At 40.4% G+C, this 12977-nt stretch overlaps 1 protein-coding gene across 4 annotated transcripts in view; it reads right to left on the bottom strand.

Annotated features, from left to right (window-relative positions):
• LOC124160570 (phosphatidylcholine:ceramide cholinephosphotransferase 2-like) overlaps positions 1-12977 on the bottom strand; it is a 479802-nt gene that overhangs the window by 15938 nt on the left and 450887 nt on the right. The window contains exon 1 of one of the 4 annotated variants that reach the window (XM_046536443.1): positions 4570-4974. The exons of the other annotated variants lie outside the window; for them this stretch is intronic. Coding sequence (XP_046392399.1) covers positions 4570-4625 — 56 coding nt within the window. The 5' untranslated portion in view covers positions 4626-4974. Of the gene's footprint in view, positions 1-4569; positions 4975-12977 lie in introns of those variants that run through there. 4 annotated transcript variants of the gene reach the window in all.

Genomic DNA, 12977 nt, shown 5'->3' with positions numbered 1-12977 from the left:
TCTCCAGCGCCTCCCAGCCTAATTCGCTTAGTACTCGCAGAATACTGTAAAGACAGTTGCCTCATCTAGGATCAACGGCCAGATGGTGATAATTAAAGACAGGCCGAAACTAGGTGTGCCTGGTTGAATAATTACAGCAACTTTGTAAAGAGAATTTTCACAATCTTCAACAGGAAATTATCCGCAACCCTTTCAATCCTGCAGGGTAGGGTGAGGATCTTCTGGCTGTCTCCTTATGTGGAATAATTAAATTTTTACCACAGAAACCATTCAAATTCTCCCTAACCTTACTTGATACGGAGAAATTAAAAATTTAATGGCACATGAGCGAATTCAAATAATTGACCATCCAATTAATGCAAATGGAATAATAATTCAGGCCATTCGGGATAGAAAACCGTCCCATAACGGAATCTCGTTAAGCTAGATACTTATTGAGTAAGACAGAAGAAAATGCAATGAATGATGACTTGTATTATATTCTTCTGTAGTCAATATTTGACCCGGTAAATTAGGATATACATTTAATTTTTTTAAACAAACTCTGAGCAATTTTTAATTTTACCGACAGAAAAAATTCTACACGTAATGAATTGGAGTTAAGTTAGGATTAATTGTATAAAGAAACCTGCGAATGGCCAGACTTGGCTAACGATAATGATCATCCGAATTTCACAAGAAATTGAAAAAATAAACCTTCTAAAAACTTGCAAAAATGGAGTTCGCCACGCCAACCAACTGGCAAATAGTGGCCGACGGGCCTGAACTACTTCGCGTCGTTATAGGATAGAGGTAAGTAACTTATTTTGCGCGCTAAATTCGGCAGCAGATAGCTCTGGCGTCCATTCGCGACTCCACCTACGCAAAACACATCTCTACGACTAATTTCCCTAATAGATTAAAAGCAGACTACAGTCACACGTGGAAGACCTTTTGACATTATGCTTTTTATGGACGCAGTTTTTGCGCAGCGAAAAGAGCATTTTACGAGATCAAACGCATCGAGGATGCATGATCTAAAAACAATTGATTTATTTCTCGGGAACGCTGGAATGTGCGAATGTCTGATGCATCAATATGTACGGTAGAACTCTTCAGAGTAAATTAGCCTTCATCGACGGCATATAATGAAAAATGGGAGAGGAGGATTAACGGGGATCGCAACCAATATGCAATACATAATCGTGTTAAGTACTTGAATTATTTACGCGCTTTTGATAAAACTCTAGAATTTTAAAATTAGTACATGTATGTACTAATTTTAAAATTATGTAAATTAGTATATTTCCCTTATGAGGAGTTCAAACGGGGAGTCACTTATGTAAGCTATACATATTAAGAGGATAAATCATTCCTGATCTATTTTTCGCGAATTACTAGTACAAAAGACAGGCAACTGATGATCTCAGATGTAACATTTTTTTCTACACGCAAATACTGACAATGGCCTCCTATAAAACCCTGAGAATCTCAAGACGACAACCTAAGTTTTTAACGACCAATTCGTCGCGAAAAAAGATAAAATGCAACGGTCGGGAGTCGGAGAGGCGTCCTCTAAAGGATGCAATTCCACGTCATTTCGCCCGCTTAAGTTTAATTGATGCGTAATCTAAAGATTTTGCTCTAGTATAGAGTGGAGGAGGTATTCCCTTCCCATCCTGAACGCACCACTTGACTTTGAGCCATTAAGTAAACACAGAGATTGTGGAGATAAACGATTTTCGCACAAAATCCGGGAACAGGTGCACACGAAAATATTTACACACTGATGGAAAGCCAGCGGCGAAACCTTCAACCGAAAATACAAATAGTACCTATCCCATAGTGGGCAGAACGGACGGGAGACAAGGCAACTAATATATGTAGCACATCAACGTTGTATATGCCTCTTTTATACCCGGCGTTTGTTTCTTCACCCTGTAGTACGCTAATCATTTCCATCGGGCAGAGTAGAATTAATTAGGGGAAATCACAGGAAAAAGAGAAGCTTTATATTTCGCAATAACAACTCTCTTTATGGTGGAATAGGTAGGTATACAATACACATTTACAAGGAGCTCGAAAAATTTAGTTTTATTTACATAACCAATAATTTATTAAAATTCGCACTAAATATTAAAACTAGGACTTCAAGACGAGGTAGATTATGAAATAAGCTTGAATTCAAACTCCAAACATGAGGTGCAAGTTGCAATAAAAACTTAGCGGATGGCTTTTGTCAACACTAGTTATTGTATCTGCTATTCAAGGCGGCGTGGATGACTAAAAAGTTCATACAAAAATTGATTTTGGAGCCTAAAAAAATGGCTTATTCCTGCATACTCCCTTGTGACGGTGAAAACTATTTCATACCTCTCGTAGAAAGCCTTAACAACTTTTAGCATGTGTGCGACTTTTTTTTTGACAAAGTTGAGTTCTTTCGGAATATTTAATTTTGATTTAGGAAAAAGCGGCTATCATCATGAACAGCAACTGCAAAGTTTCGTACACCTCCGAGTGCGATGTCGGAAAACAGGGTTGCACTCAAACCGTCATTGTACGAAAAAACTAAGGTACAGGGGTTATATAACTTCGCGGTAGCAATTAAAGAATGAGGGGATGTAAGGCTATGGTTGGTTACAGCGGTATCCCAGGCAATGAATAATAAAACTTTGCTATCAACTATAACGAACCAAAATGAAATTTCCTCGGGCAATATTCCAGTTTTTTTGATAAAAAATTTGATATACAGATGGCCTAGATGTGCAACAAAAGCAACATCGGTCCTTATGTAATGTAAAAAAACCAGTTTCAAACGAAATGGTTTCGACAGATACCTTCACTGCATCAGTGCAAAGATGATAGTGTTAAAATTCGTTAGATTAATATACAGGAGAAGAAAGTAAGTAATTCTTAAAAGAGATGTATTGTTCGTGTTCAAACGGAAAAAATTAGCCACACATATATATTCTGCAAGATAAAAATCTTACAGATCCAAGAAGTCGTTTGTTATTCTCTTAGGAGCATCAACACTAATGTTCACTGCCAGATACACAGTCATAGTTATTGCGCATCAAAGAGATGTAATTAACAATAACGGTAAGACGATAACAATTATTAACGATGAAATTACCTTAACAGCAGACTTAGCATAATAGCAGATTGGATAGCCGTAAAAAAAATTATGTGCTACTGAGAACTAAGTGGCAAAACAGAATGTCTGACAGCGCAACTGAGATATTTAGCAACGAGTCAGATACACCTAAATACAGGTCCACCTTTAATACGAAGAAAATTGGTTATCCGCGCTATTTATTTTTTATGCGAAAACGATTACGATTATTTTCTTCACACAATGAAACAAAAATACTTCCCTTACGCAAGCGAGTGTTAAAGGCTATCGTCCTAAGCTTACATAACACAAATTTCGCGCGCTAAATGACGTGTCAGATTTCTAAACAGATGAAACGACAAATTTGCGAAGCGAAGCATTTTATTTATGAATCGGTGAAGAAATAAAACATTAATCTTCATTTATGTATTTCTCGAGACCTGATACACACATAACAACATGAAATAAATTGGATAGGGTGTCGCAAGGCACAGGTGTAGGCCAGAGTAAACGTATAAAGGTCGATACATTTATGCTACATACGGCATACACCAATGTAATTCTGTGCACTTTCATAACATGCTAACAATAAAAATACTGTTATCTAGCGCAAAAAATATGTACAACTAATTGTAAGACTAACTATGAGGATAAATTAAAAACACAACTGATGATCCAGACGAACATCTGCGAAAACGAATTGCTGTTATTCTCGGAATAACAACTTCAAGAACAGCCTTAAATCTCTTCAGCCGAAAATAATTGACAATCAGAAATTACCATTTAACTAACAACCACAAGCCGATGATGAATTTTATGTTACCGTAACACGTAATGAGCATCAAGAGGAATAAAAACAACAATCAGTGCGCGAGGGCATGGGTGATATTTGCGTTTCAGTAAATAAACACAGCACTTCATCGCTTTGCCTCCGTTCACAGTCCGTTCAATATTAAACGACACTCTAACTGAAGTGAAAAGAGCGCAACCGATACAAAACATCTTCCGATCGAACACGTCACGAGGGAAATTCCATGACAGGTGAATACTGCTGAGTGCTCAGGTTTAACCACCGAGCTTTATTCAAACACCGTGCGAATGTAACAGGCATCGCATTTCTTAAAAATGAAGCGTCAGCGACAGCAAAGCAAGCAAACTGGAAAGCTGATACATCAGTGCAAATTCTCAAGCGTCTTCAATGCTGTCGCTAAGCAATGCAGAGAGATTTTGAAAGACGCTTCGAAAACATTGGTGAAATTAGAACAGGCGCGTCAGAGAAGAATTACCGCGACATGGAGGTCAACGTGTGCACAGCGTTTAAACATTCCTGCTGCGCTACAACCTTCTCCGGGGTATATCCATTGGCAAAGGTTTATTTCCAACCACCGCACTTTACTTCATCGCACGAAAAATAACCCACTAGACATGTGCAGGATACAAGAGAACCAGATGACGGGTACAATAAATGTTTCCTTTACCTTCGGACGAGTGTCGGCAGGGCCGCAATGGTAACGGAAGCGGTCGGAATTTTCATATTCGTTCGGGTGAATTATTCGAAACCGACGAGTCCTCAGCGGCATATCACTATTTTAAATCCATCGTCCTTTTAAGATCACATCCTGTGCATTTCACGCCATCGTGGCACCGTAATCCGAGGGGCACATCACACTGAACGAAGGCAGAAAACACTGACCACCAACACCACACACGCACGAAGGAATGCACTCTTGGGACACACACGACACAACGGGAGACCGTGACCGAAACGGCAGAAGTCGGCGCGACGACTCGGGATAGGCTTCCAACGCGACAGTCGAAGGCGCTTTCCTGGGCGCTTGTAAAGGACGCCCTGGGTTGAAGCGACGGACCAGCTCTGCCGGGAAGTGGGGGAACTGTGGCGAGGAGAAGGCAAATTCTCCCCTACCTCCCCTCCCGGGGACGGCACGAAAAAGGGTCCGGGGGTATGGGGTGCAAGCGATAGGGGAGTACGAGACTGGAGTGAGGCAAGAAGGGGAGGGAGAAGAGGGGGCAGAGGAGTGAGGCCACTCTCCCCTCCGCTCCTTCGAAAGCGGCTGCTTGCGAGAGGGGAAAGCGTAGTGGCTCGGTTAGCTGCTGAGCTACCTGGCAGTCGCCCCAGCTCTCCTCCCGCCTTTGCTTTCCAAAGACCTAGCTAGAGAGAGAGTAGGGGAAGGGGCTTGTGGGGACGTTCCGATTGTTGGCGGGAGAGAGAGAGAAGGTACGGTCGCACCCGCCCCTCGCGGGTGCACTAGCACCAACGCCCCCTTCCGGCGAGGGAGGCCAAGGTTATAAAACCAGGGGGGGGGATGAGGGAAGGACTTTGGAGAGTGTGAGGATTTTGAGGCAAAACCTGGTCGGGCTGGATCCAGCTTAGCGTCGTTGTCCCCTCAGAAAAGGCGCACCTGGATGTTGAGAAGAACGGTTAGCGGCTCATCTCATCTCCTTTCTTGCGCTACCATTCTCGTGGAATCTTGGCGAGTGATTTGTAGGATTTTGGACGGTGAAAATCTCATGTACACGGTCATCTTTAACATTTCCCACGCGAAGAACTGAACTATCTCTTATGCGTTCCTCGTGGCTGAAGTATCTATATAATACCCTGCGAGCCACCTCTAGGGTGTTTGGCAGGGGGTGACCAATCACCAACATGCAGCATGCAAGAGGACAGCCACATGCACACCGCAAGAAATATTACGCATACTAGCAAAATATACATGCATATTCATAAAAAAAACTTGCCAAGTGTTAGTAATTCCTATAGCAAATACATGCAAGGTTAGAACTATGGAAAAAAACATGCAATGGGTATTCCTATCGAGTGACGCCATTAATCCTATTAATATCACTCCGACTATAGCGCCCTGATTTAATGCTCCGAATTACTTGTTTGAAAATTAAGCCAATATCTGGAACTTTTCAGGGCATAGAAAGTAAACAATCGTCGACATTCTCTTATATCTCAAATATAAAAATTTTACTTTTTCGGATGAACATAATAAAATGAAATAGCGGTGAGGGGTAACCTGAAAAAAAGCCTTCACATGACCCGAGAATGCTTCTATAAATTCCTACTGTTAAATAATTTCTTAGCTTGAGAGAGACATTAAATTTAAAAAAAAATTGTCATTATATACGGTGCATTGATTTTCACAAAGCGTTCGTTAAAATGCGAACAAAACCGTTACGTGTACCAAAATTCATTTAAAATCACGATGGCATATATATTATGACTTGCAATCTAACAGTCAGCGAAATATTTCGTATGGCTCAGATGGTCACTTAATTCTACTTCTCACGGCTGAGAGACAGGTACATATTAGAAATGGTTGATTTAATGCATGATTGGATATTGCTCACACCGAGGTCATGTGCATAGTTGCTGTTTTTTTCCGATGACTGCGAGTACGTAGGTCACTGCACGCTTCATGTATGTGTAAACTCATCCCCTGCCAAACACTCTTGAGGTGGCTCGCGGGGTGTTATGTAGACGTACCCTGGAAATTTCTAAACGGCAACGTTAGCTTTAAGCAAATGATCCACCAGGATAAAGCGCAAAATGTAAGCGGTGCAGTGAGAGCGATGTTTGAGTAAAAAATTAGCTGAGCTTATTGAGGGAATTCGGAGCATCAATTTTCTCTCATGCAAATCATCCTCAGTGTTCCGTCGCTATGCGGTAGAGAAAGGGTTACGAAAGGAAGTTAAGGAAATAGGCTGCAGAGCTAGAAGATAAAATATTTCATTCATACCTCCGAATTTTAACAGATAATTGGAAATCATTCGGAATTCATTACATTAATAGGAGGGTCAGGTGGAGTAGTGGTCAGCGATTACGGCTACCACCCGGGGGACCAGGGTTCAAGGCTCCGTGATGTCTTTATATTTTCTTGTCTCCATTGTGATCACACGGCGTCAACTTTTTCATTAATTTCCCGGTCAAGCTAATCGTAAAATGGGTTTTGTTAAAAGAATGTTGGGGAAGTGGGACGACCAAGTGAGAGAAATTTGCTACTTTTCCTTCGTTAGACCACATTTGGAATACGCTGCCAGTGCTTGGGACCCTCATGAAAAAGGCTTAATAAATGAGTTAGAACGCGTGCAGAGAAGAGCTGCCAGGTATGTGTAAGGTCGTTACGATAGTCTTGTTAGTGTAACTGACCTCTTAGTTAAACTCGGATGGGAATCTCTGTCGGACCGTAGATTGAAAAATAGACTAAACCCTTTAGATAAATTCAAGAGAAGTGTCTTTTCTGACGAAGTTAACCATATCTTACGGACGCCAGCATACTACGGAAGATCAGATCATATAAATAAAGTGAGAGAGATGGATTGTAGAACAGACAGATTCCGATTGTCATTTTTTCCACGATCAATAAGAGATTATAACGGCAGCAATAGAACGCGTAAATAGATTTCATGACTTGTAGTGTAGCCTACTAACCTATGTAAAAATCAATGCGTGTTTCTTAATTCAATTATTATTTCTAACAGCATATAGTAGTATAGTTTGTTATTATGCGGGACGTTTTTTTGACGGTGTGGTGTGCATGTGGGAGTCCAAATGCATGCTGCATGCTGGTGATTGATCACCCCCTGCCAAACACCCTAGAGGTGGCTCGCAGGGTATTATGTAGATGTAGATGAATAGCCGCACAACTATCGAGAATGCTTTTCTCTTTTTCATCATTTCATATTTTATGTTTTCTTCACTTCGATTACAACCTTCAGTGCGCATTTTAAATTTCTATACAATATTTAGTACTCAATTTAGTGAACTTGACCTCCCGCCTATATGTGGACGTTTTAAGGGATGATTTTTCATTTTCAAGGACATAGGTGACGTTTTGCATGTTATGCAACAATACCCACCCCCCTGCCAAACACCTCTGGAATAGCTCGCAGGGTGATCTACATCTACATCTACATAATACCCTGCGAGCCACCTCTAGGGTGTTTGGCAGGGGGTGATCAATCACCAGCATGCAGCATGCATTTGGACTCCCACATGCACACCACACCGTCCAAAAAACGTCCCGTATAATAACAAACTATACTACTATATGCTGTTAGAAATAGAATATAGAATAGAAATTCAGAAACATGCATTAAGTTTTACATAGGTTAGTAGGCTACACTACAAGTCATGCAATCTATTTACGAGTTCTATTGCTGCCGTTATAATCTCTTATTGATCGTGGAAAAAATGACATTCGGAATCTGTCTGTTCTGCAATCTATCTCTCTTATTTTATTTATATGATCTGATCTTCCGTAGTACGTTGGCGTCCGCGAGATATGGTTAACTTCGTCAGAAAAGGTGATATGTTGATGTAGATGTTTAACTTATTCCAAGGTGAACTATCTCTTTACAGGCACTGCATCATGCGTTCCCCGGGCTTCCTTCCCCCTGCAACGCCAGCCAAATCCCACTTCCGTTTTCATCAAATACTAGGTGCTCTCCAATGAGCCACCCTCAATAAGAATACCCGCATGTCTGCACCAGCATACACATTTATCCTCTGCACCCAACTTCCGTCAGCTCTCCTCTCGCGTCATCAATAACATCAATTCGATCCTCATCCAGATTACTCACACACTGATATTCATTGCTGTAAAAGCTGAGCTCACCCGGGTTGCATGGATTGGGTTATGAATTAGCCTATAAAGAAATTCATAAAATAGCGTAGGAGTGGAAGAAACTGCGGGTGGCGGTGCTTGCGAGAAATTACTCAGATTATAAAAATTTTTGTCGCTAAAAATGGTAAGCTGCGTCAATTCAAACCTCTGATTGCTGACCAATGATGAAGATGAAAATAAATTCTAATGGTTTTTATTTCAATTATATGCAATCTATTTGATTACTCGCATAAAAACAATTGAATATTAATAAATACAACTCAAATGAGACATTCTCTTATACTCTCTTCCCTAACCTCTCTGGAAACAACAGAAAAAGTGGGATAGAGAATTGACATATGAATGAAACACTTCCTCGATATTTTTTGCACTAATGATTTTTTTTCAAAGCATGAAGTTCAGAAGAGTATTTGAAAACACTGTAAAAGTCATTCATGAGAAGCGCACGTCTAAAGTAGCCTCGACACAAAGCGCCTTTTTAGAAGAGGGTTACTGCGCAGAACAAGAGAGCTCATTATCGTTAATCTTAAACACTGTTCGAAAAGTCTATTTACTTACTACGCGCTAATAATTTCATGACTTCAGCCTTGCGATTGAATGCATTAACCTACGTAAATAAATGGAGATGCGCAGCTACTCGAAGACGAAACGATTGAACAGATGCAGTTTTAATAAAAAGAAATAATTGCCAATAAAACCTCTTCCAATTTTCTTGGCTTCTTTTCTTGACTTACCAAAATTATGGCATGAACGGATATTAATTTTGTCTAACAATTCGGCTACCTCAGAGACCTAGGTGAAAATTTTCTCCCACATGAGTCCTGATTATGTGGGTAAACTTCTCTCGGGATTCCAACCGGGTTAAAAACTTAATTTCTGCCAAGGTTCCGATCTCCGACTCAGGATTCGTTCTCTGGGTTACTGAATGTCGATTCGAGGAAGTTTGCCTTCTTACAGATAAGTAAATAAGTATATAGGAAGGCCAATTTCCTTGAAAAAACATTAGCAGACCTGAGGATGAGCCACGAGTCGGAGGTGGAAACGAAGATTCTGGGTAAAAGAGCAGTGTCTGACGAAGTTAACAACATCTTACGAACGCCAACATACTACGGTAGATCAGATCATGTAAATAAAAGCAGAGGTAGACTGTTGAACAGACAAAGTCAGAATGTCTTTTTTCCACGATTAATAAGAGATTATAATGGCAGCGTTAGAACTCACAAATAGGTTAGATGACTTTGCAGAGTAGCCTACTAACTTATGTATACTTTAATGCATGTTTCCGAATTTTATAATTACTTCTAAAAGCATGTGGCAGTATAATTTTTAAGTAAGCATTACGTTTTTTTGGACCGTGGGGTGTGCATGTGGGAATCCAATTGCATGCTGGTGATTGATCACCCTGCCAGACACCCTATACGTGGCTCGCAGGGTACTTTTTCTTAATATTTCTAACACTATGTTTTGTGTGTTCTAGCTTTATTGGCAGAAATACTTAATGAGTATTTGGCATGTTTTGCCTTTGAATGAATTCGGTAGTATAATTTTTTAGTATGAGTAGCGTTTTTTGTACCGTGTGGTGTGCATGTGGGAATCCAATTGCATGCCGCATGGTGGTGATTGATCACCCCTGCCAAACACCCTCGAGGTGGCCTGCAGGATATTATGTTGATTTACATCTACATCTACATCTACAAATTACCCTGCGAGCCACCTCTAGGGTGTTTGGCAGGGGGTGATCAATCACCAGCATGCAGCATGCATTTGGACTCCCACATGCACACCACACCGTCCAAGAAACGTCCCGTATAATAACAAACTATACTACTATATGCTGTTAGAAATAGAATATAGAATAGAAATTCAGAAACATGCAGTAAGTTTTACATAGGTTAGTAGGCTACACTACAAGTCATGCAATCTATTTACGCGTTCTATTGCTGCCGTTATAATCTCTTATTGATCGTGGAAAAAATGACATTCGGAATCTGTCTGTTCTGCAATCTATCTCTCTTATTTTATTTATATGATCTGATCTTCCGTAGTACGTTGGCGTCCGCAAGATATGGTTAACTTCGTCAGAAAAGACACTGCTCTTGAATTTATCTAAAAGGTTTAGTCTATTTTTCAATCTACGGTCCGACAGAGATTCCCATCCGAGTTTATCTAAGAGGTCAGTTACACTAACAAGACTATCGTAACGACCTTTCACATACCTGGCAGCTCTTCTTTGCACGCGTTCTAACTCTGTTATTAAGCCTTTTTCATGAGGGTCCCAAACACTGGAAGCGTATTCCAAATGTGGTCTAACGAGGGAAAAGTAGCTAATTTCTCTCACTTTGTCGTCGCACTTTCCTAATATTCTTTTGACAAAACCCATTTTACGATTAGCTTGACCGGTTATTTCTCGAATATGTTTATTCCACGATAGATCATTATTGAGTCTAACCCCTAGATATTTCACAGATTCAACTGCCTTTAACTGCGCGCCCCGAATGACATAGTTACGCTGTAGGGAGTTATTCTTCTTCCAGAAATTCATTACGACGCATTTTTCCAAATTTAATTCTAACTGCCAAGCATCGCACCAAGCTTGGATAGCAGCAAGGTCATTCGTTAGTTCATCTATATCTTTGCTGGAACGAATTTCTCTGTAAACTACAGCGTCGTCTGCAAATAATCGTAACTTACTCTGCACTACTTCGCCAATGTCGTTTATATAAAGAAGGAATAGGAGTGGGCCAATGACACTACCCTGAGGAACGCCAGAAGTCACTCTAACCTCATTGGAGACTGCACCGTCTAATACTACTCTTTGGACGCGGTCGCTCAAAAATTCTCTAATCCAGGAAATGACATCTTCGTCTAGACCATAAGATTTCAGTTTTAATATTAACTTTCCGTGGGGTACTTTATCAAATGCCTTTTTGAAATCAAGAAAAATCGCGTCTACTGGAATGTTGTCTTCCCCGGAGACTAAAATATCGTGGGCGAAAAGCGCTAACTGAGTTTCGCACGATCTGCTTTTCCTGAATCCATGTTGATTTCCCATTAATAAGTTTTGCGCGTCTAGGTGTTTCATTACCGAGCTGACTACGATGTGTTCAATGACTTTGCAAGAGATGGACGTTAAAGATATCGGCCTGTAATTAGATGGCTGTTCCTTGTCTCCACTTTTAAATATAGGCGTTACATTAGCGATTTTCCAGTCATTAGGTACTTCGTGTTGCTTGATGGATTTACTGAATATTAACTGCAAGTAGGGGGCAAGTTCTGAGGCTAGTTCTTTATATACACGAGAAGGGATTTCGTCTGGACCAGGTGATTTATTTGGACTAAGCGATTTCAATATATTTTCTATTCCTAGCGTACTAATGTCAATAGCTGGCATCTTATGAATACAGGGATTGTCATCGGTCCCGGGTGAGTTTTCGGAAGGCTCCGTGAACACGCTCTTAAAGTAGGAATTTAATAAATTGGCTTTATCGTAACTGCTTGTCAACACATCTCCATTGTCGTTTCTCAGCGAACATACGGTAGATCGTTTACCTTGAACTTCCCTGACATATGACCAAAATGCTTTTGGGTTATCCTGTAACTGCTCTACTAGTGTTTTTCTTTTAAAATTCGTGAACGCATTCCTGAACGCTTCCTTCGTGGCGGCTTTAGTCATCCTATATTTTTTAATTATTAGCTCGCGTTCATTAGCGGATAAATCCGTGCTGACTTTTTTCATTTTAGCATGACACGCTCTCTGTCGCCTCAATGATTTTCTCACTTCCGCGTCGTACCATCTCGGTTCGCTGCCTTCTTTTACTATTTTACTAGGGATGTAGCTATTTATTCCCGAAGTTACGAGCGAAAGAAAAGCTTTCCAAGTATTCTCTACATTTAACTTTAATACTGATTCTTGAAACTCGGGGAAAGCATTTTTCATATGACTCTTAAACCCATCAAAATTAGCTCTTTTAAAAATGAAAACTTTACGCTCTTTTTTAAAGTTTACAGCGGTATTTAGAGAAAACTTTGCAGTTACTACCCTATGGTCACTTATTCCTTCGACAGTGCCAACGTTTATTACCTGATGTGGTATATTTGTCGCTAATAAATCAAGAATATTTTCTCCTCTGTTCGGTGCGGATGCTATTTGAAACAATGAATTAGATGTGAAAGTGTGTAATAAAGCCTCGCAGATCACTTTATCCCTCCCACCAGGAATGAAGCTATAAGTCTCC

The sequence above is a fragment of the Ischnura elegans genome, chromosome 6 (genome assembly GCF_921293095.1).
Source record: "Ischnura elegans chromosome 6, ioIscEleg1.1, whole genome shotgun sequence".
Lineage (NCBI taxonomy): Eukaryota > Metazoa > Arthropoda > Insecta > Odonata > Coenagrionidae > Ischnura > Ischnura elegans.
Note: the sequence above shows the minus strand (reverse complement) of the source record. Positions and strands in the feature narration are given on the sequence as shown.